Source organism: Staurois parvus, unplaced genomic scaffold (genome assembly GCF_062004578.1).
Source record: "Staurois parvus isolate SC_StPar_1 unplaced genomic scaffold, SC_StPar_1.0 ptg000136l, whole genome shotgun sequence".
NCBI classification, from domain to species: Eukaryota; Metazoa; Chordata; class Amphibia; order Anura; family Ranidae; genus Staurois; species Staurois parvus.
This window is the reverse complement of record NW_028317932.1, coordinates 15,180,236-15,200,993: the sequence shown is the minus strand read 5'-3', so window position 1 is coordinate 15,200,993 and position 20,758 is coordinate 15,180,236. Positions and strand designations below refer to the sequence as shown.

General features: G+C 40.4%; 1 protein-coding gene and 1 long non-coding RNA gene across 3 annotated transcripts in view; one reads left to right on the top strand and one right to left on the bottom strand.

Annotated features, from left to right (window-relative positions):
* Positions 1-20,758, top strand: part of OSBPL3 (oxysterol binding protein like 3) — a 298,404-nt gene that overhangs the window by 257,904 nt on the left and 19,742 nt on the right. For both annotated transcript variants that reach the window (XM_089673211.1, XM_089673212.1), the window contains 3 exons: positions 11,764-11,842; positions 17,852-17,996; positions 18,884-19,028. In XM_089673211.1, the coding sequence (XP_089529337.1) occupies positions 11,764-11,842; positions 17,852-17,996; positions 18,884-19,028 (369 nt within the window). The remainder of the gene's footprint in view (positions 1-11,763; positions 11,843-17,851; positions 17,997-18,883; positions 19,029-20,758) is intronic.
* LOC149465977 (uncharacterized) lies at positions 4,926-5,890 on the bottom strand. The gene is made up of 3 exons (XR_016312199.1): positions 5,825-5,890; positions 5,275-5,396; positions 4,926-5,189 (listed from the first exon to the last, which is right to left on the bottom strand). It is a non-coding gene; the product is annotated as an uncharacterized LOC149465977 (long non-coding RNA).

Genomic DNA, 20,758 nt, shown 5'->3' with positions numbered 1-20,758 from the left:
AAAACATGTCTACACATGACGAATTGTAATCATAAATTATAGTGATGTCTCATGTTTGACTGCAATTACCGGCAGCTTTTAGTGGGTCAGGTGTCATCCTGGGATGCAGGATGTTTCCGAATAGCATAAACTCCCTACTGTGTGGAGCTGATGGCTGCTAATGGAATTTAATGAAGAAATTATGTTTGTAAATGTGATTTTGAATATACATTACAAGTTATTTGTATTAAGATGCAAGTACTTGGAAGGCATTACTTCTATTTCATTAGAGAAGTGAAACAAATTTAGACCTATTGATAGGTTGAAATGTTAACCATAACCATAATCCCAATAATGCTTTATCTACAGCTGTTTAAAAAATTCAATTTTAATCTTAAGGGAGAGTTTTCAACTTGGTAAATAAAGGAACATTCCACCATACATGTTATTGAAGACTTGGCTTTAAACTGTGTCTAAAGAAAAAATATTTATTTTATAGTATTTGGATTGAGTGGTGTGGGGTTAGAACCTCTGTCATATTTGTATTGTTTGTGTTAGTGTTATGGAGATTCATCCTCTCATTTTGTCCTGGTGATCATTGTCACAGGGACTGAATTTGAGGGAGATTTCAACATTATGAGTGAATACGGGACCTGTATTATGAAAAAAAACTGGCAGAGGTTTTAAAGAAAACAATTGGTTTAGATATACTTTACGTTCAAACCTTGGTTCTAACCTCCAACCATCTTAATTTTGTAACCACTTCAGTACTCTTTAGGGTATGCACTGATGCAACTTGTCGATAATGTCCAGGGCTGTCTTTAATATTGACTGGACCCTGGGCGAACATTTTCTTGACACCCCCCCCCCCCCCCATGCAATTTCGCTGTCCACTTTCTCTGACACAAACAGTAAATAGCTGCTAGACTCAAAATCAGTTTACTGCAGCAGATCAGGCAGCGATTGCAACTGCTTGCTAGCGCTTACAGCATATCATTACTGCTCACCGACTGGTTGCTAGAGGTTACAGCACACAGTACAGCTCACCGATTGGTTGCTAGAGGTTACTGCGCATCCATACCACTCACTGATTGGTTGCTAGAGGTTACTGCACATCAATATCACTCACTGATTGGTTACTATAGGTTACTGTGCATCATTACCATAGGTTACTGTGCATCATTACCAGTTATCGGTTGCTAAAGGTTACAGCACATTATTACAGCTCACTTATTGGTTGCTAGAGGTTACAGCACATTATTGCGGCTCATCTCCCCCAACCTCTCCACTCCAACTCCTCCACCTTAACTCAACATGCTTGCTCTGCTCATCTATGCGCCCACCTTCCTTACCTCTTTACATCCCCCTCCTTGCTCACTTGTGCACCCCAAATTGTAATTCCTTCTCTGCCTACCTCTGCACACCCCACTCGCACCACTTTGCTTACCTTTGCAGAACAGGCTGATGGTAGGCTCAATGACCACAGTTGCAGGCAGGACATTCAAGCATGCCCTTGTTTACCTCTCCAGTGGGCAGCATTCAGCAAAGACAATGGTGGCTGGAACCTCAGGGGGATATATGAATGCCACCGCTATTTACATATGAATGTCACAATTTCTATGTGAATGCCATCATTGTTTACATAATAATGCTGGTTATTTACATGTGAATGCTGACATGTCATGGGTCATCTGTGCACTGCAGTAGGGCAGAGCTGGGCAGTATATGTGACAGCACTTCACACTGAGATATCAGAACACAGCGCAGGAGGAAGACTTCAAGTGACAAGGGTATGTAAACCAGGACAATTGGCAAATATGGGCAGCTGCCCTTTTTTCCCTGCTTTAAAGATGGCCCTGATCATGTCATATATTAATCCACAGTGTTCAGGGACAGGATGCAGTAATGAGCCATCATTCAGTACATACAGCATAAAAGAAAGGATTCCCTTACCCATATAGCCTCCTCATGTATGGAGCTTTGCCTCCTTATCGGTTAATTTTATATGGATACCTAGAACACACATTGTGTGCACCGTGTATGTTCTTATACAATGAATATGTGACCATCCACATTAAAAACACACACATGCAAGTCACTGTCTAATCTCTCATAATCATAGGTAATAAACATTTTACTAAAATAATGGCCAACACACTATTTCTAATGATCCATTGACCTATTCACAATGGCTAAGCGGGCTTTGTCCCTACGGAGAAGTGAAAGATAATACTACTAGAGTTCTTAACATAGGGGTGCCCAACCTGTGGCAATCGAAGCCTTCTGATGTGGTTCTCGACCTCAAACCAAGAACGCGCACTTCTATTATATCCTGCAGGTTTGATGCGCTTTCTGAAAGCACAAAAGCACAAGATAATAATAGAAGCCTGTGGCAAAGTGCAGCTAACCCCATAGGTGAGATGTGTTTTTACCACACACCCCCAACCACAGGTGTAGCATTAATGGTTGCATTAGTGTCCCTGGCCCATGCTCCAGGGGGCCCTGTGCGGCCTCCATGTTACATTCGGTTTTACACTTGTATAGGAAGTGGTGGCAGGGGCAGCATATACAGGAACCGATCCTCTCCATTTTCCTCCTGCAACCACTGAAATTTGGCTTCTCTTCCTCACACCAGCATTCAGTGGCTGTACGAGGAAAATGTTCGTTATGCTATGCAAAATAAACAATTTTAATTGCTGAACCATTTCATTTCATTGTGGCCTGTGGCTAGGTACCAACTCACTTAAGTGGCCCTCACTCTTCAAAAGGTTGAGCGCCCCTGCCATGATACATCTTGCAACACAGAAGGCCATACCTAAGCTTCTCTTTCTGACCGATGCAGAAAAAGCATTTATTCACGTATGAAGGACATTCACGACAGCAGTGATATGATATTCAGGAATGGAGTTCAACTTTTTGAAATGGATAGGGGAAACCCTACAGCTATGGTGAGAATTAATGACATGAACTCTGACAGCTGTGACTTACATAATGGCACTTGACAGGAACTCCCGCTCTCCCCCATAATTTTTATACTTGCCCTTTGATGCCTGTTACAGTGGATATAAAAAGTCTACACACCCCTGATAAAATTTCAGGTTTCTTTGATGTAAAAAAATGAGACAAAGATAAATAATTTCAGAACTTTTTCCACCTTTTAATGTGACCTATAAACTGTACAACTAAATTGAAAAACAAACTGAAATCTTTTAGGGGGGAGGGGAAGTAAACATAAAAAACTAAAATAATGTGGTCGCATAAGTCTTATAACTGGGGATGTAGCTGTGTTCAGAATAAAGCAATTGCATTCAAAATCATGGAGTCCGTATACACCTGCCATCATTTAAAGTGCCTCTGATTAACCCCAAATAAAGTTCAGCTGTTCTAGTTGGTCTTTCCTGACATTTTCTTGGTCACATCCTACAGTAAAAGCCATGGTCCGCAGAGAGCTTCCAAAGCATCAGAAGTATCTCATTGTTAAAAGATATCAGTCAGGAGAAGGGTACAAAAGAATTCCCAAGCATTAGATATACAGTGGAACACAGTGAAGGCAGTCATCATCAAGTGGAGAAAATATGGTGCAACAGTGACATTACCAAAAACTGGACATCCCTCCAAAATAGATGAGAAGAAAACTGGTCAGGGAGGCTGCCAGAGGCCTACAGCAACATTAAAGGAGCTGCAGGAATATCTGTCAAGTACTGGCTGTGTGGTACATGTGACAACAATCTCCCGTATTCTTCATATGTCTGGAATATGGGGTAGAGTGGCAAGATGGAAGCTTTTTCTTACAAAGAAAAACATCCAAGCCCGACTAAATTTTGCAAAAACACATCTGAGGTCTCCCAAAAGCATGCAAGAAAATGTGTTCTGGTCTGATCAAACCAAGGTTGAAGCTTTTTGGCCATAATTCCAAAAGGTATGTTTGGTACAAAAACAACACTGCAAATCACCAAAAGAACACCATACCCACAGTGAAGCATGGTGGTGGCAGCATCATGCTTGTAGCTGTTTCTTCAGCTGGAACTGGGGCCTTAGTCAGGGTAGACGGAATTATGAACAGTTCCAAATACCAGTCAATATTGACACAAAACCTTCAGGCTTCTGCTAGAAAGCTGAACATGAAGAGGAACTTCATCTTTCAGCATGACCACGACCCAAAGCATACATCCAAATCAACAAAGGAATGGCTTCACCAGAAGAGCCTAGACCTCAATCCAATCGAAAATCTGTGGGGTGATCTGAAGAGGGCTGTGTACAGGAGATGCCCTCACAATCTGACAGATTTGGAGTGTTTTTGCAAGGAAGAGTGGGCAAATCTTGCCAAGTCCAGATTTTAATGACCATTACGCTTCTTGAATAAATTGTCTGCAGGCTGCTCTTGTGCATTATATAATATCCTGGAACAACTTTCTTTCATTAAGTGTTTATTTAAGGTTTATGTTATATAAAACATATAAGAAAACATCATATTGTAGAAATAATGAACAGAATCTGCATGGAGCAAGAAAATACAGGTTTAGGTAGGATGAAAGAAAAATAAACACCCTAGGAAAATTGGACACAAATACCAGTATACCTAACTTGTGTGAGTGGTACTGTCATCACACAAGCTATTATCTTGGGGCACTCCAAGCCTGTAAAAAATTTCCGTTTTCTGCTTTTTTATAATTTTTTGTCTTCAGTCTGTTGTTTGGTAGTTTGTCTTCTTCTTTTAATTAATTTTGTACACTGTTTACATGTTATGCTACAAAAAAAACAAAACTAGAAAGTTGATAAATCTAGAAATCTCTGGAGTGCTTTACATTGCCCCCTTTAAGCAGGCCATAGACGAGTCAAAAACCGAAAGAAAATTCCTGGTCTTTTGTTTTTCGTATTGGTAGTGTGCTTTTCGTATTGTTGGAAGAAAAAGACCCTTGTGGACTTTGTAGGTACTACAACAAAGGTTCATAAAAGAATTTTACTTTATTAAGCATATAGAGACGTAAAATGATACATACAATTATAAAATTGCTACAGAGTAAAGACTACCCCTGTAACGTACAACAATGTATAATCAGTGCAGATTCATGTACTACTAGTAGGTCCCACAGTAGAAAGTATACTGTGACTCGGCAAAAGTTAAGAGAAGATACTCTGATAGTAGTAAGTGCAATAACTCAACATGTTTCGCGATAAATATTGCTTCTTCAGGAGCTGTAGGAAGACTTCTATATGAAGGAATAAAAGTTGATGAACAACATTATATACACTACCAAATGTATATATATCAGACCAATTGAACAGCTATAATACCTTAAAGTACATGCATCTGCACAAAGGCAATGGAAGGGAGCGTCCGGCTGTACCATGAGGGACCAATCGATGAGGGATCCACACAGAGCTGGAGGGGCAAGTCACATATGCCACGACAGTACCTAACATATAGGAAGTATATAGTAGTTGAAAACAGTGTAATGGGCCCTCCTTGATAGTTAGTACCACTATAATTATGAAAGTCTGACTAACCTTCCTACTTATTTCAACGTAGTAGAGTCAGTGGTTGTGGTCCAAATAAGACACATATATATACAGTATAGACTAACAAAGAGCTAATATTGTGTATAAAGAAATATCTACATAGGACACAAAAAGGGGGGAGGGGAAAGTTACACAGTATTCGGTTTATAGAGTATACTAGCCCCATTTGCCCCCCACCACCATCACTGGGGTGCCAAATAATGCGACCACCAGTAGCAAAAACAGTGCAAAAAGAAGAATATCGAGCCTTACTTGCATATAATAGATCAGTGACCCTAGGTGAGCTTCCTAAAAATGGCATTATGATAATATTCTTTTGAGATACCTTGTTAGTTTGAATTGTGGCTCTTTTGAACAGCATATGTTTCCCAGCCAGTCACGTGTCGATCTGTAAAAAGATATAGATAGATAGATATATATATATATATATATATACACTTACACAGCTGTGTTCAAAATAATAGCAGTCAGACATCACTAACCTGATCAATCACTGTTTTTGGTAGAAATGATATTTCTACATGGCAAATAATTTACTAGCAGGTGTAGTAGAGTAATAGAAATCCAACAGACCCAACAGTCATGACATGCATGCTGCTGATTCTGTGTAATTGAATCACTAATTGAAAGGGGCATGTTCAAAATAATAGCAGTGTAGAGTTCTATTAGTGAGGTCATTCATTCTTTGTAAAACAGGTGGCAATTATTATTTAAGGAAGGAAGGCAGCAAATGTTGTACATGCTGGTTACAGTGCATTTCTCTCTGAAATTCTGAGGAAAATGGGTCGTTCCAGACATTCTTCAGAAGAACAGCGTACCTTGATTAAAAAGTTGATTGGAGAGGGGAAAACATATAAAGAAGTGCAGAAAATGATAGGCTGCTCAGCTAAAATTATCGCAAATGCTTTAAAATGGCAACCAAAACCTGAAAGATGTGGAAGAAAGAAAAAAACTACCATTCGAATGGATAGAGGAGTAGCCAAAATGGCAAGGACTCAGCCAATAATCAGCTCCAGGAAGATCAAAGAAGGTCTAAAGTTACCTATGAGTACTGTTACAATTAGAAGACGCCTATGTGAAGCCAAGCTATCTGCAAGAAGCCCCCGCAAAGTCCCACTGTTGAAAAAAAGACATCTGCTGAAGAGGTTACAATTTGCCAAAGAGCACATTGACTGGCCTAAAGAGAAATAATGCACAGTTTGTGGACTGATAAGTAATATTGTTCTTTTTGGGTCTAGTGGCCGGAGACAGTTTGTCAGACGACCCCCAAACACTGAATTCAAGCCACAGTACACTGTGAAGACAGTGAAGCATGGTTGCGCAAGCATCATGATATGGGGATGTTTCTCATACTACGGTGTTGGGCCTATTTATCGCATACCAGGGATCATGGATCAGTTTGAATACATCAGAATACTTGAAGAGGACATGCTGCCTTATGCTGAAGAGGAAATGCCCTTGAAATGGGTGTTCCAACAAGACGACGACCCCAAACACACCAGTAAACGTGCAACATCTTGGTTCCAGACCAACAAGATTGACGTTATGGAGTGGCCAGCCCAATCCCCGGATCTTAATCCAATAGAAAACTTGTGGGGTGACATCAAAAATGCAGTTTCGTAGGCAAAACCAAGAAATAGAGAAGAACTGTGGAATGTAGTCCAATCATCGTGGGCTGAAATACCTGTTCACGGGTGCCAGACGTTGGTTGACTCCATGCAACACAGATGTACAGCAGTTCTCAGAAACAGTGGTTATACAACTAAATATTCATTAAGTGATTCAAAGGAAAGCAAAATCTTCAAACATTTTTCAGTTTATATAGTGAATGTTTGAGTTTGTAAAGAAGAATACAAACACTGCTATTTTTTTGAACAGTCTAATATTCACTTTTCTTCAATTTTTTTAGAGGAACAACACAAATTTGATATATTTTTCTTCATGTTTTGATTTGGAATAGAATGTGTAGTGTTCCCAATGCATTTGTGTGTATGGAAATAAAAGCTATTAGAAGGATTTTGAGCTTTATTAATTTTTTTTTCAACACACTGCTAATATTATGAACACAACTGTGTGTGTATGTATATATATATATCCCCATAGGTACATCCCAATAGTTAACATTGAATTGCCGTATTCATTATAGCAAATAGCTGTTCTAATGTACCTGTTTAGAGATGCAAAAGTGCATTGACTGCAAGAGATCTTAAGACCACCCAGGAGTCTGGAACACTACCACCATGTCATGCAAAGGATCCCAAAGTAGCCTAGGAATGTACACCACCATAGCACCATCCACCCTCCCCATTTAAGGGATCCCAACATACGCGTGATATTACTGTGCCCAGCCACGTACGGCCGCACACTGCACACGCGCACTAACCATCATAAAGATGGTGGGGAGCGAGCACACGGGCAACATCCTGCAGCCATCATGGACTACCACCGCATATAGCAGTGATGCCCATAGAACACCGCTGCCAGACCCCTGCCCAGCATGGTGGAGTCCCCTGTCGCGGCTCCACCTGCCACCCAACGAACACAAAGCCCACAACATAGGGACCATGCGCCTCCCCTCCCCCAAAGGAACTATCTCCCTCACACAGATGCATGTCATATCAGTCAACCATAGCAATTGTAGCAAACATCATAAAGTGTATTCCAGAATCAATACAATAGCAACAGTTCATGCCATTGGTACTGGCTCAATTGTGCAATAACCCCATGCATCCGGAAGTGAGAAGATACTAAATAACACACATATGACTATGTCAATAACAACGCTTACATTGTACTGTCATATTTTAACACCTAAATACCACCAAGTGTAGGTTACAGAAACGGTTTATAAGACAGGGTTTCATTAATACCCGGTGGGTATGTGGCATTTAACCGTTCAATCAAAACACTTCTTTTTGTAATATGCGTTTATCCCAATTGCCACCTCTGGGGTCTTTTGGGATTATTTCTAATACCATAAATGAAACCATGGTGGTGTCAAATCTGTGGTATAGGTCTAGGTGCCTACTAACTGGAGTAATAACTTTGCCATTGGCAGAATAGTAAATATGATCATTTATTCTAGACCGTAACTTTCTAATGGTTTTGCCCACATAGAAGGCCCCACATTTACAGGTCATGAAATATATTACCCCTTCTGTGTCACAATCCGCACTAAATTTGGGACAAAATGTTTCCCCGTTAAGTAAGATAAACACTTTGCCTGATTTGATCACAGGACATAGATTACAATGATTAAATTTAAACATCCCTACAGAGTGGACTTTAGTGTAAGTTGGATAAGGCATATAATGGCTCTTAGTAAGTTTGTCACATAAAGACTTGGCTTTTCTTTATATGATTTCAAGGTAATTGTTGATATATTTTTTCACAATCGGGTCCTCCAGCAATAAATACCAATGGTTTTGTAAGACCCCACGTAGGACCTGATGTTGAGATGAAAATTTAGTAATAAATTTTACCCGATGTTGGGAACTACCATGCCTGGTAGACCGATACAGGAGAGAGGTCTTCGATTGTCCCAAAGCTCTATTGTAAGCTTTGCGTAGCAGTGATTTTGAATATCCTCTTAACATAAGACGTTGGCATAGTTGGTTGGACTTAATCTAAAAGTCCCTGTCATGGGTGCAATTGCATCTGATACAGACATACTGTGTGTATGGAATACTCCGTACTAAGCCCGGAGCATGGGCACTGGCTGCTTGCAAATTGTATTGCCAGCCATAGTTTTGCAGTAAAAGGTAGTTGCTAAACAGTTATTATTATTATTATACAGTATTTATAAAGCGCCAATAGTTCGCTCAGCGCTGTACATTACAAATGGGGACAGAACAATACCAATACAATGCAAAACATGAGGGGATCGAGGGCCCTGCTCTATCGAGCTTACAATCTAGGAGGGAGGGGATAGTGGTACAGGAGGAGATAGCTGTGGGGGATGGAGTGGTAGGAAGAGTGGAGGAGGTCAGCAAGTTAGCAGGGGTGGGGTAGGCTTCCCTGAAGAGATGGGTTTTCAGGGTGCGCCTGAGTAGGTGATAATCTGATGGGTTGGGGCAGGGAGTTCCAGAGGATGGGTGACACCCTGGAGAAGTCCTGGAGGCGGGCATGGGAGGAGGAGACCAGGGAACTAGAGAGAAGGAGGTCTTGTGAGGAGCAGGAGTGTGCGTGTTGGGCGGTACTTGGATATTAGGTCAGTGATGTAGTTCGGGGCAGTATGGTGGACAGCTTTGTACGTCAGTGTTAGGATTTTGAATTTGATCCGTTGCGCAATCGGAAGCCAGTGGAGGGATTGGCAGAGGGGGGTGGCGGAGACAGAGCAGTTGGAAAGGTGAATGAGTCTGGCAGCCGTATTCAGGATCGACTGAAGCGGGGATAGCCAGCGGCGAGGCAGGCCAGTGAGGAGGGAGTTGCAGTAATCGAGTCGTGACATGATGAGGGAGTGGATGAGCTGTTTAGTGGTTTCAGGGGTTAGGAACGTGCGGATTTTGGCGATGTTGCGGAGGTGGAGTCTACACGAGTTTGTTAAAGTTATTTTGATCTTTGTGAATCTGTAGATCCAAAAAAGTAATAGTGGACACATGATGGTTAAGTGTGAATTTTAGATTCTAATGATTAACATTTAACTTGTCCTCAAAGGTTTTTAATGATTCAACAGTCTGTCCAGTTGATAAAGATATCGTCAATATATCTATACCAGCATAACGCATGATAGAGAAAAATACCCATATCTTCGTTGGAGAAAATGTCTTGTTCCCACCCCCCTAGGTAAAGATTGGCGTAGGCCAAGGCACAGCAAGGGCCCATGGCCATGCCCTGCACCTGGAGGTAGTGGGACTCCCTTAAATAGGAACCAATTGTGTGTCAAAATAAAAAGCAAAAGTTTCAATAGGAACTCAATGAATTTTCATTTGGAGCGTTCCTGTTCGAATAGAAATGCCTGTAAAGTTTTTACACCTTGCTCGTGAAGGATGCTGAAGTATAAAGCCTCTACATCTAAAGTCACCAGCAAGGCGTCAGAAGGTATCGACAAGCCTTCGATGTGTCTCAAAAAGTGCGAAGTATCCTCAATGTAGGATGGTAGTCGCACAAAATGGGGCATGAGGAAGAAGTCAATAAATCTGGCATTTTCAGTTAAAGAACTTATCCCTAATACGATAGGTCGTCCTGGTGGGGTCAGGGGATTTTTGTGGACTTTGGGTAGTGCATAAAACGAAGGATCATGAGGGTGTTTTGGATTAAGGAAATCATAGGTATCTTTGTCAATCAATGCCTCTATCTAGGCCGCATTGATTAGATCTTTGTAATCTAAGTTAGATCGGGCTACAAATCTACTGGGACGATACCATCTGTATTGTGCAGTATATAATTGCACATTTGTTCATATTGCAATTTTGTCACCAAAACAATGTTGCCTCCTTTGTCAGAAGGTTTGATGATTGGGTCAGGATGGTTCTGGAGTCTAGCAATGGCTTCTTCTTGTTTCCTATTAAGGTTGCTCATAGTGGGTTTCAAACTCATATACTTGATATCACTAATGGTTGTAGTTGGGAAAGCCCAGACGTTAGTGTTGATCGTTAGGTCTGGGAATTTCTGAGATTTACATTTGAATTTTTTAGTCAAGTTCTCCTGGGTTTCACAGCTCATAGGGATATTATCGCTATTACTGTCATTTAAATTTCCATTCTCCTCTAACAGTAACATCAGGTCACACAATGCACGAAAGTCATCCATAGTAAAATGCTTAATATGCTAAGTAAGTTCTTTATCCTGTCTCAATCTTTGTCTGTCGGTCAAATAAAAATTGTAAAGTAAGATTTTCATATTGTTAGTGCACAAGCTGTAGCACTCGATTTTCATGTCACAATCGAAAGTGCGTGATCCAACATACTGGATTTTGTTTTGAAAAATGAAACAAATGATGACACAATCAAATGTGCCATTTTTGTTTTATGTTCGGTTTTTGACTTTGCTAGGGCCTGCCTTAGTGACAATATGCAATAGTGTTTTCTGTGTGAAAAAGAGAATGGGGGTCTTTTACTAAAACAGGGGGGTGCAACTCTGCATAGAAACCAATCAGCTCCCAGGTTTTATTGTCAAAGCTCAGTTGAACAGACGGAAGTTAGAAGCTGATTGGCTACCATGCACAGCTGCACCAGATTCTGAATTTTATTAAATCTACCCCAATGGGTATCTTAAACGTTTGAGGGTTGGGTAAACTAAGCGCTCCTTCAATTTATTTTTCAGATATCCGGTGGAAAAATAAATTTTGGGGGAAATCCATGGAAATTGTCCCAGTTGGTACGACACACTTGATTTTACCTGGGTAAGACAGTGTTTCATTGCATCATTTTGTAATTATAAAACACACAGTACATGTTTAATAGTTTTCAGAAAATTATTTAATGTGTGAGAGTCATCCATGTGCCTGTTAAGCATTGCATAATTAAACAGAAAGCTCTTCACTTACATCACCAAATAAGGAAACATCATTAAAGGGTCAAGGATAGAATAACAAAATCCTTTTTTTTTTTCAAATACTATTTATTGAAGGTTATTTAAGGTTGTACAAAGCAAAGCCTATTGGGCATACCCCAGCTTGAATTTCACAGCAAAAGAATAAAAAATATGAAAAACCAAAAAAAGAAAACCGTGATATGGCAACTAGGGCACTCTAGCACTCAATGAAACTCCAAGGAGGACTCAAGCAAAAGATCAATGAAAAGAAAGCTTCCAACAGGACTTCAGTGTGTCATTTCTTTTTTTTTTTTTTTTTTTAAGAAAATTTTTTTGGGCATTTTTTACAAGGTATGTACCACCATGACAACTCAAATATGACACCAATGTAACATCGACATGACATCAAAAAATGGTCAGTAGAATAATGGTGATTGGGTGTGCGGTAAGAGATGAGACAATAACGTGTAGAGGGAAGAGCTAATAAGCTAGAGAGCAGAGTTAGATGATGAGGATGTATACAGGTGTCAGTCGTTAACCATCAGTAAAGAACCAAAGAAGAGAAAAAAAAAAAAAAAGGGAGGGAGGGGTGATGAGATATTAAGAGTTAGGAAATGGAGATGTAGATGTTGTCCGGGGACCAGTTAAGGCCATAGAGAGGCGGTAAAAAAAAAAGGATAACAAAGAGGAGAGAAGGGACAAAGATAGATGAGATGTGATAAGAGAAGAGAAGGAAGTCGGTGTCCTCGGGTTCCATCAAAGGAAATTTGGAATGAGGGATAAACCTCATTCCAGTTGCTTAGTGTGGGATTCTGAAACTAGCGAGAGCCTAGTGTATATACAAGGAAGTTGATCAAATGGTCAAAATGTACAAGAAGTAAAATATAAAGGCAAAGCATAATAAAGCAGAGAAGGAGCAAGTATGGTAAAAATAAATCCACATATCAGCATAGTTATCGACCCCACATGTGAACAATCATGTTTGCTATGGCCCCTATGACTCAAGACTCAAGGAAAGTATTATGGGCGGCTCAGTAGGCTAGAGTTCTGGAGAAAAAATGTTTGTTCAGTTGCAGACATGGATCCTGTGATGTAAGATTCCCATTTACCCAGATAACGGGTCTCTTTTGAGGAGGTCGGGGAAGAAATTAGATCAAGTCTGTCAAGACGCAAAAGAGAGTTGAGCTCTTGTTTGATGTCTAATAGATTAGGGGGACAGTTGGAGGTCCATTTTCGGAGAATAGCCCGTCTAGCTATGAGTAGGCATGTGGATATCCAGGGTTGATTATTTCTGAAGGAGGATGTTTGAGAAGAGAAGAGACCAATGGCAGGTTGATCCATGTATCTGAAAAGGAGAGGTAGCGGGTGAATGGGGAGTTGAAAGGCAGTGATGATTAATACAAATTTGACTACCTGCTCCCAGAATGCGGAGATATGAAGGCAGCTCCAAAATCTATGATGTTGAGAAGGTTTTTGCTTTCCACAGAGTGGGCAGGTAGACAGAGCCTGGTCATTTCTTGAGTATTGACAGGGCATGTAGGCACGGTGTAGGATCTTGAATTGCTGTTCACGCCAGAATTCGTTGTGGTTGAAGGCACATGTGGAGTTGAAGCCCGCTAGTAAGTGTTCAGCAGTGTATGACTCGAAGGGTTTGGCATACAATAGGTTCAAGGGTCTGTACACATTTGATATTGTATATTTTCGAGAGTTCACTAGGACATCCAGAAACGTGTTACGAAATCTACTTGCTTTGATAGGTGCAACTGTATTAACATAGTTCCTCACTTGAAGAATATAGAAGAAGTGGTATGATGGTAATCCATAGGTTTGCTGAATGTCAGTGAGAGATTTTGGGGAACCCGTAGAGGTGTCATATAGGTGTTGTACCAAAGTTAAATTTTGATTTAACCAGTGTGTCATTTCTAGATGGAAAGTAAATCTATCACTACAAGATCATTGAGTAGAGGCAGTGGTAGTAGATGATTCTAACCAGATTTCCCATACTTTAGAAGATTTTTTGGGCAACCCCTAGATTCATACATGAATTTATACTCTAACCACTGTATTGACTAGGTGGTTCCAGAAGTCAAGCATGTGGGCTTAAAGAGATTTCCATTTAAGGACTATAGCCTTGCAAGCATAAAACAATAAACCTAATAATGTTCTCAATGTACATCAATAGGGCACTGAAATGGTCCTGGAGCATATGCATGGTACACCTCCCCCAAAAGGACTGAATGACGGTAAAGATTCAAAAGACATGCATAAAGGTGGCCGGATCTTCCGGGCAGCGCCAACATTTAGAGGGGTGTTAATGAAAAATCCTGTGTAACCTCTGTGGAGTAAAATGTATTCTATGAAGGATCTTGAATTGGATCAAATGATCTCATGTAGAGACCAGTTGCAACATAAGAGAGTCCCAGTTATCCTCCCAAGCCTCAGCACCCAGTTCCCGTACCACTTCACGCCAGCAGGACAACTATTTATCCAGGCCATTAAGGACAGATGGTAAAAGGGCCTTATAAACAGTACAAAGAGGTTTCAGTAAGAAATCCTCTTGCAGTAGAGACCAAAATCCTTTTTTTTTTTAAATTTCACTGGCCAGTTATTCTTCTAGAACCTCTGTGTTGTAGAAAAGATGTTCTTGAAAATACAAACCCTTTATCTGACTTCCACACAATGGTTTTAGGCTTGTTAACCCTTGTTAGTGCAATATCTGTAGAACATTTCAAGGGATAAGGGCTTGGAAAAGCAACAAGTTGGAAGCAAGTATATATAAATACATTCAGGTTTGAGCAGCCAATACACTACACCATTTGTCTTTTCTTTGGTACAACTCCTATATGAGTCTATACATTTTTGGGAAGATTGTAAAGTGTATTTAAACCCAATTTAAATACATTTTCTTTTTTTCAGGCTAAGCTCATTTTTGCAAGTACACTTCCTGTTGATCTTGACAGAAAAAAAGTTTTTTTGTAACATCCTATGCAGTGAACTGAAATCTCAAATAATGTTATCGGCTTTTCCAACTGTCTTCTGTGAACTACAAAATATCCCAGACCCATGTAATGGGGCTAAGGAGAGGGCGAGGTGTTTTATTAGTCCAGATCAGAAGGGCAGCCTATGGTTACAATATTTCCCCTCCATAGATACAGGACAAGAAGTATGTTACTGGCAGGGTCACCAAGTGAAAATAAAGGTTTAAAAAAAGCCTGAAAAAGGAATGTAGCCACAACATCACCAATATTGGTGATCGGCTTGCAAATGAAGATCACTGCTGCATGGTGTTGAAGCACACGTGTTATACATCACTAACCACAATAAAGCAGCTTGGACTTCTACTAGTTTTGCGCAGTTTGTTTGTATGTTGTTTATGTTAATATTGTTTATGTTAATTATTCAACCCCAATTCCAAAAATGTGGGACGCTTTGTTAAATATACATAAAAACCGAATGCAATGAATTGCAGATCTCATAAACCCATATTTTATTCACAATAGAAAATAGAAAACCTATAATTTGTTTAAAGTGAGAAAATGGACCGTGTTAGAGGAAAAAAATAAGGTCATTTTGAAATTGATGGCAGCAACATGTCTCAAAAAAAGTTGGGATAGGGCCATGTTTACCATGGTTTAGCATCCCCTCTTTTTTGAAAATACTCTGTAAATGTCTGGGAACTGAGTAGACCAGTTGCTGGAGTTTTGGGAGAGGAATGTTGTCCAATTCTTTCCTGATATAGGATTTTAACTGCTCAACAGTCCTGGGTTTTCTTTGTTGTAATTTTCGTCCCAAGATGTGCCAAATACTTTCAATTGGTGAAAGGTCTGGACTGCAGGCAGGCTAGTTAATCACCTGGACTCTTCTACTACAAAGCCATGCTGTTGTCATAGATGCAGTATGAAGTTTGGCTTTGTCCTGTTGAAATAAGCAAGGCCTTCCCTGAAAAAGAAGTCTGGTTAGGAGCAGGTTCTGCTCTAAAACCCGGATATATCGTTCAGCATTGATGGGGCCTTTCCAGATGGGTAAGCTGTCCATTCCATATGCACTAAAGCACCCCCATAACCTCAAAGATGCAGGCCTTTGAACTGGGTGCTGACAACACGCAGAAGGTCCCTCTCCTCTTTAGTCCAGAGGACGTGGCACTCATGGTATCAAAAAGATGTCAGTTTTTGATTTGTTTGACCACAGAGCAGTTATCCACTTTGCAGCAGACCATTTGAAATGAGAGCTCAGGGAAGATGGTGGCATTTCTAGATATGTTCTGATATTTGCTTATTTGCATGATAGAGCTTTACCCTGCATTTTTGGATATCACGGTGAATTGTGTACACAGATAGTGATATGTGGAAGTATATTCCTGAGCCCATGCAGTGATATCCTCATGGAATCCAGCCTGTTTTTAATGTAGTGCCATCTGAAGACCTGAAGATCACAGACATCCAAAATTGTGTTTCAGCCTTGTCCTTTGAGCACAGAGATTTCTCCAGATTCCTTGAATCTTATGATGATATTATACACTGTAAATAATAATATTTTTATAGTCTTTGCAATTTTACATTGCGGAACAATATTCTGAAATTATTCCACAATAAATCTTCACTGCCCATCTTCACTTTTGAGACACTCTGGGGTTGATTTACTAAAGGTAAATATACTGTGCACTGCAAATGCACTGCAAGTGCACCTGCAAGAGCACTTCAAGTGCACTGCAAGTGCAGTTGCTTTATATCCAAGGGGAAGCTCTGAAATGAGGTGAAGCTCTCCTGATTTCTTTCATCAAATCATGTGCAAGCAAAAATTCTGTTTTTTTTTTTGTTTTTTTTTTCATTTTCCTTGCATGTTCCCCTCAGATCTAGAGCAACTGCACTTTCTGTGCACTTCCAAGTGCACTTGAAGTGCACAGCCTATTTGCCTTTAGTAAATCAACCCCTATGACTCTAAGATGCCCTTTTTATACCCAGTCATATTATTGACCTGTTGCCACTTAAAGCGGAGTTCTGCTCACCCTGTCAAAAAATAAAAGTCAGCAGCTACAAAAACTGTAGCTGCTGACTTTTAAAATACAGCCACTTACCTGTCCCTCGGTCCCGTGGTGTGTCCCCTGCAGCCCTTTTCACCAGCCGTCCTGTATTCCTGGAGGCCAGCATCTTCATTGTGGGCACTAGGCTGTGACTGCTTGCGGCTTCACAGACGGGTTCCCACTGCGCATGCGCGAGTAGCGCTGCGCTTCTTGAATGGTCCTGTAGTCTTCTGGGACCTGTCGCATGTCCCAAAAGACTACAGGGAGGGAGGACATTTTTTTCAGTTTAAACATTTGAATTTTCTACTGTGAATAAAATATGGGTTTATGAGATTTACAGATCATTGCATTGTCTTTATGTAGATTTTACACAGCATCTCAACTTGGGGATGTATTTACTCCAAATCTATTGATTCCTCGCCTTCATAGCATTAGTGGCATTGAGGAGAATCCACAAACACGAGATAATCAACAAGATTAGCCAAAAAAGGTGATGGAAAATGTTGTGTAAAGTCAACAGGCAGCCTATTAACTGCTTTGATATATGATTCATCTCCCCCTGCCATGACGAAACCAATATACACACTGCTTTAATGTGCCTTTGCATTTTGGCAAAAGCTTTAGAGAAATAAATAAATCTAAACTCTTTAGGCACGATGGTGGCAAGAATCCCTGTACAGTTTATAAGACTGGTATACTTGTGATATTTGAATCAATATAAACTGCTTTTCTAGGGTACCGCCAGTTCATCACTGACTGTGTTCTGCTTTCCCTGCTGACAAACAGCACACTCTAGTGGCTTTATCAGATATTGACTTAAACAGCTTAAAGTTCTTCGTTTTTATTTCATGCATAAAGATTTGGGGATCATTATGAATGGAACAAGGTGACCTCTTGCATTCACAACATCTTAAGCGGCCAGAGGTGGATAGAACATTATGGAGAGATAATCATCAAGAACATGAAAAATGACCATTGTCATTGCAAAGTCACTTTTATAAAGGTATCTTAACCCTTTTGTCTTTGCTACAAAGATATGTGTTTTTTTTAATGACAAACAACTGCTTGTAGTTAGTTTGATTGTTACCAGATGATAGGTGATGGTCACTGGGTGGTTGTTTAATGAGACAGGGCGCAAGGTACAGTCTGACTTTGAAACCAAACAGTAATCATCCTTCTGCAATGTTCTTTGCTGATTAAAGGTCACATTAGATTAGATGTTATTAGTTGCTGCACATCATTGCTCTTTGTGAAACTAAAGGAGCTTTCTTGTATTATTTTCAATTATATACATGCATCAATGAAATCGGAAATTTTTTTTTTCCATTACCATACAAACCTGCAGAGAACTTACATATATTTATGTTCAAAATGCATTATCCTATTATACAGAAGGCAGAAAGGAGGTTTCTGTGTGCAGCATCATCTCTACACGGCTTGAAGTGGAACTCCAGCTTGGCTTTTTTCCTCTTTAACTGCCTCCTCCCTGAATCCCCTCATACTTTTTTATTATTATTTTTTTAGAGCAGTCTTGTTTGGTGTGTTCCTCCTGTCTGGAGTGCTGTTTACATGTCAATTCTAAGTCCTGGGCTATTGTGAGCCCACTTTGTGTGATAATATGCCCCCAGGGTATTTGTAAATGAAAGGCTGGGCTCACTGAAAATTGGCAAAATGATGTGACTATAATTCTGCCCAAAGAGGACCAACAAAGGAGGAAGCCAGACACAGCATAGAGAATAAGTATATATAGATAATATATTGGAGTTCTGATTAAAATATCCCGAGTTTGGATAGGCTCTTAAAATGTTTTGTTTACATTCATGCATGTCAATGATCTCATGTAGTTTAGGTTTACTACATATTTAACAGTAACTAAATATTTTCTTCCAGGCAAAATACTGGAACCCAAATGTGCATGAAATCGAAGGGACAGTGATGGACAGGGATGGCAAAGTGGTACACCGAATTTTTGGAAAATGGCATGAGAGCATATTTTGTGGATCCCCCTCTTCACCAATTTGCATCTGGAGGACTAGTAAGTATCGTTAGTAAAATTGGAGCAGTCATGTACCTCTGCTGTCATACAAGTCTTAAAAGATAAGTGGACATTTTGTGCCCCTACTATCCCTTTCCTACACAGTGTGACTAACAAATACTTAAAACAGAGCTGTCCTGAGTTCTTCACTGTGTGGTCCGCTTGGTAGCAAATCTTCAGAAACGACACATATATTGTGAAATGGGGTAATTGAGCTTAATGTGGTAGATGCATCTTAATGACTCGTACCAGTTTGAACTTGTAGGTTTTAAAGGCTTGCAGCCCACTTTTATTAAAAAAAACAAAAAAACAACAAAACTAAAAGTACACAACACAACAATTGCTCATGCAGGGGTGTCAGCTTAACACAGCAAAACAGCTTCAGGAGCACTGCTGCTCTTATCTTTGGTGTCCCAGACTACGGCTCTTCAGGCTCACTCTGCCTTTAGTTGCAGCATCTCACCACATGGGCCCACTCCTGACCTCTAAATAGGGTTCTCCTAGCCTCCCGAACTTGCTCACTCTTCCAAAGACTTGCGGATTCCCTCCAGCCCCCTGGACTCGCTAGCTGCCTCAGCTTTCTCAGTCTCCAAGACTCTCTCTTAGTTTTCAACACTCGTGTAGCTCCCGCCTTTCCCAGTCCTGTGGCAAGGAATTCCTCCAACATGGGGTACAGTTGCTGGCAGGCACACACACTTCTTCTGACGTGGGCTCTGTTTCCAAAATGGGGAGTCCTGAGATATGCTCAGGCTTTGCATATAATGGCCGTGCACACCAGTGCTGTGGACATAGGATTGAAGACTTCATCCCACACCAGTGACATGGACAAAGGATTGAAGACTTCATTCACCCAAATCTCTTCAAAGTCTTCAAGCTCAAGGTCCCAATATGGGACTACAAAACATGGAGAAAACTGCAACAGCAGTTTTCTCTGCACAGAAACCATAATCTGGAACTTCACACTCTGCCTTAGTTTGAATCCTATGTAATTTCTGTATCCATTTCCTAAACCCATACCATGCCAGTGGCTAGCACTGTCACAATCAATAAATATATATATATATACAGTCATGGCCGAAATTGTTGGCACCCTTGATATTTCTCCAGGAAATCATGTATTTCTCACGAAACGTATTGCATTAACACATGTTTTGCTATACACATGTTTATTCCCTTTGTGTGTATTGGGACAAAACAAAAAAAGGGAGGAAAGAAAGCAAATTCGACATAATGTCACACAAACCTCCAAAAATGGGCTGGACAAAAGTATTGGCACCCTTTCACAACTGCGGATAAATAAGAATGTTACAAGCATGTGATGCTCCTGTAAACTCACCTGGGGCAAGTAACAGGTGTGGGCAATATAGAAATCACACCTGAAAGCAGATAAAAAGGAGAGACGTTCACTTAACCTTTGCATTGTGTGTCTGTCTGTGCCACACTAAGCATGGACAACAGAAAGAGGAGACGAGAACTGTCTGAGGACCTGAGAACCAAAATTGTGGCAAAATATCAACAATCTCAAGGTTACAAGTCCATCTCCAGAGAACTAGATTTGCCTTTGTCCACAGTGCGCAACATTATCAAGAAGTTTGCAACCCATGGCACTGTAGCTAATCTCCCTGGTCGTGGACGGATGAGGAAAATTGATGAAAGATTGCAACGCAGAATAGTCCGGATGGTGGATAAGCAGCCCCAAACATGTTCCAAAGACATTCAAGCTGTCCTGC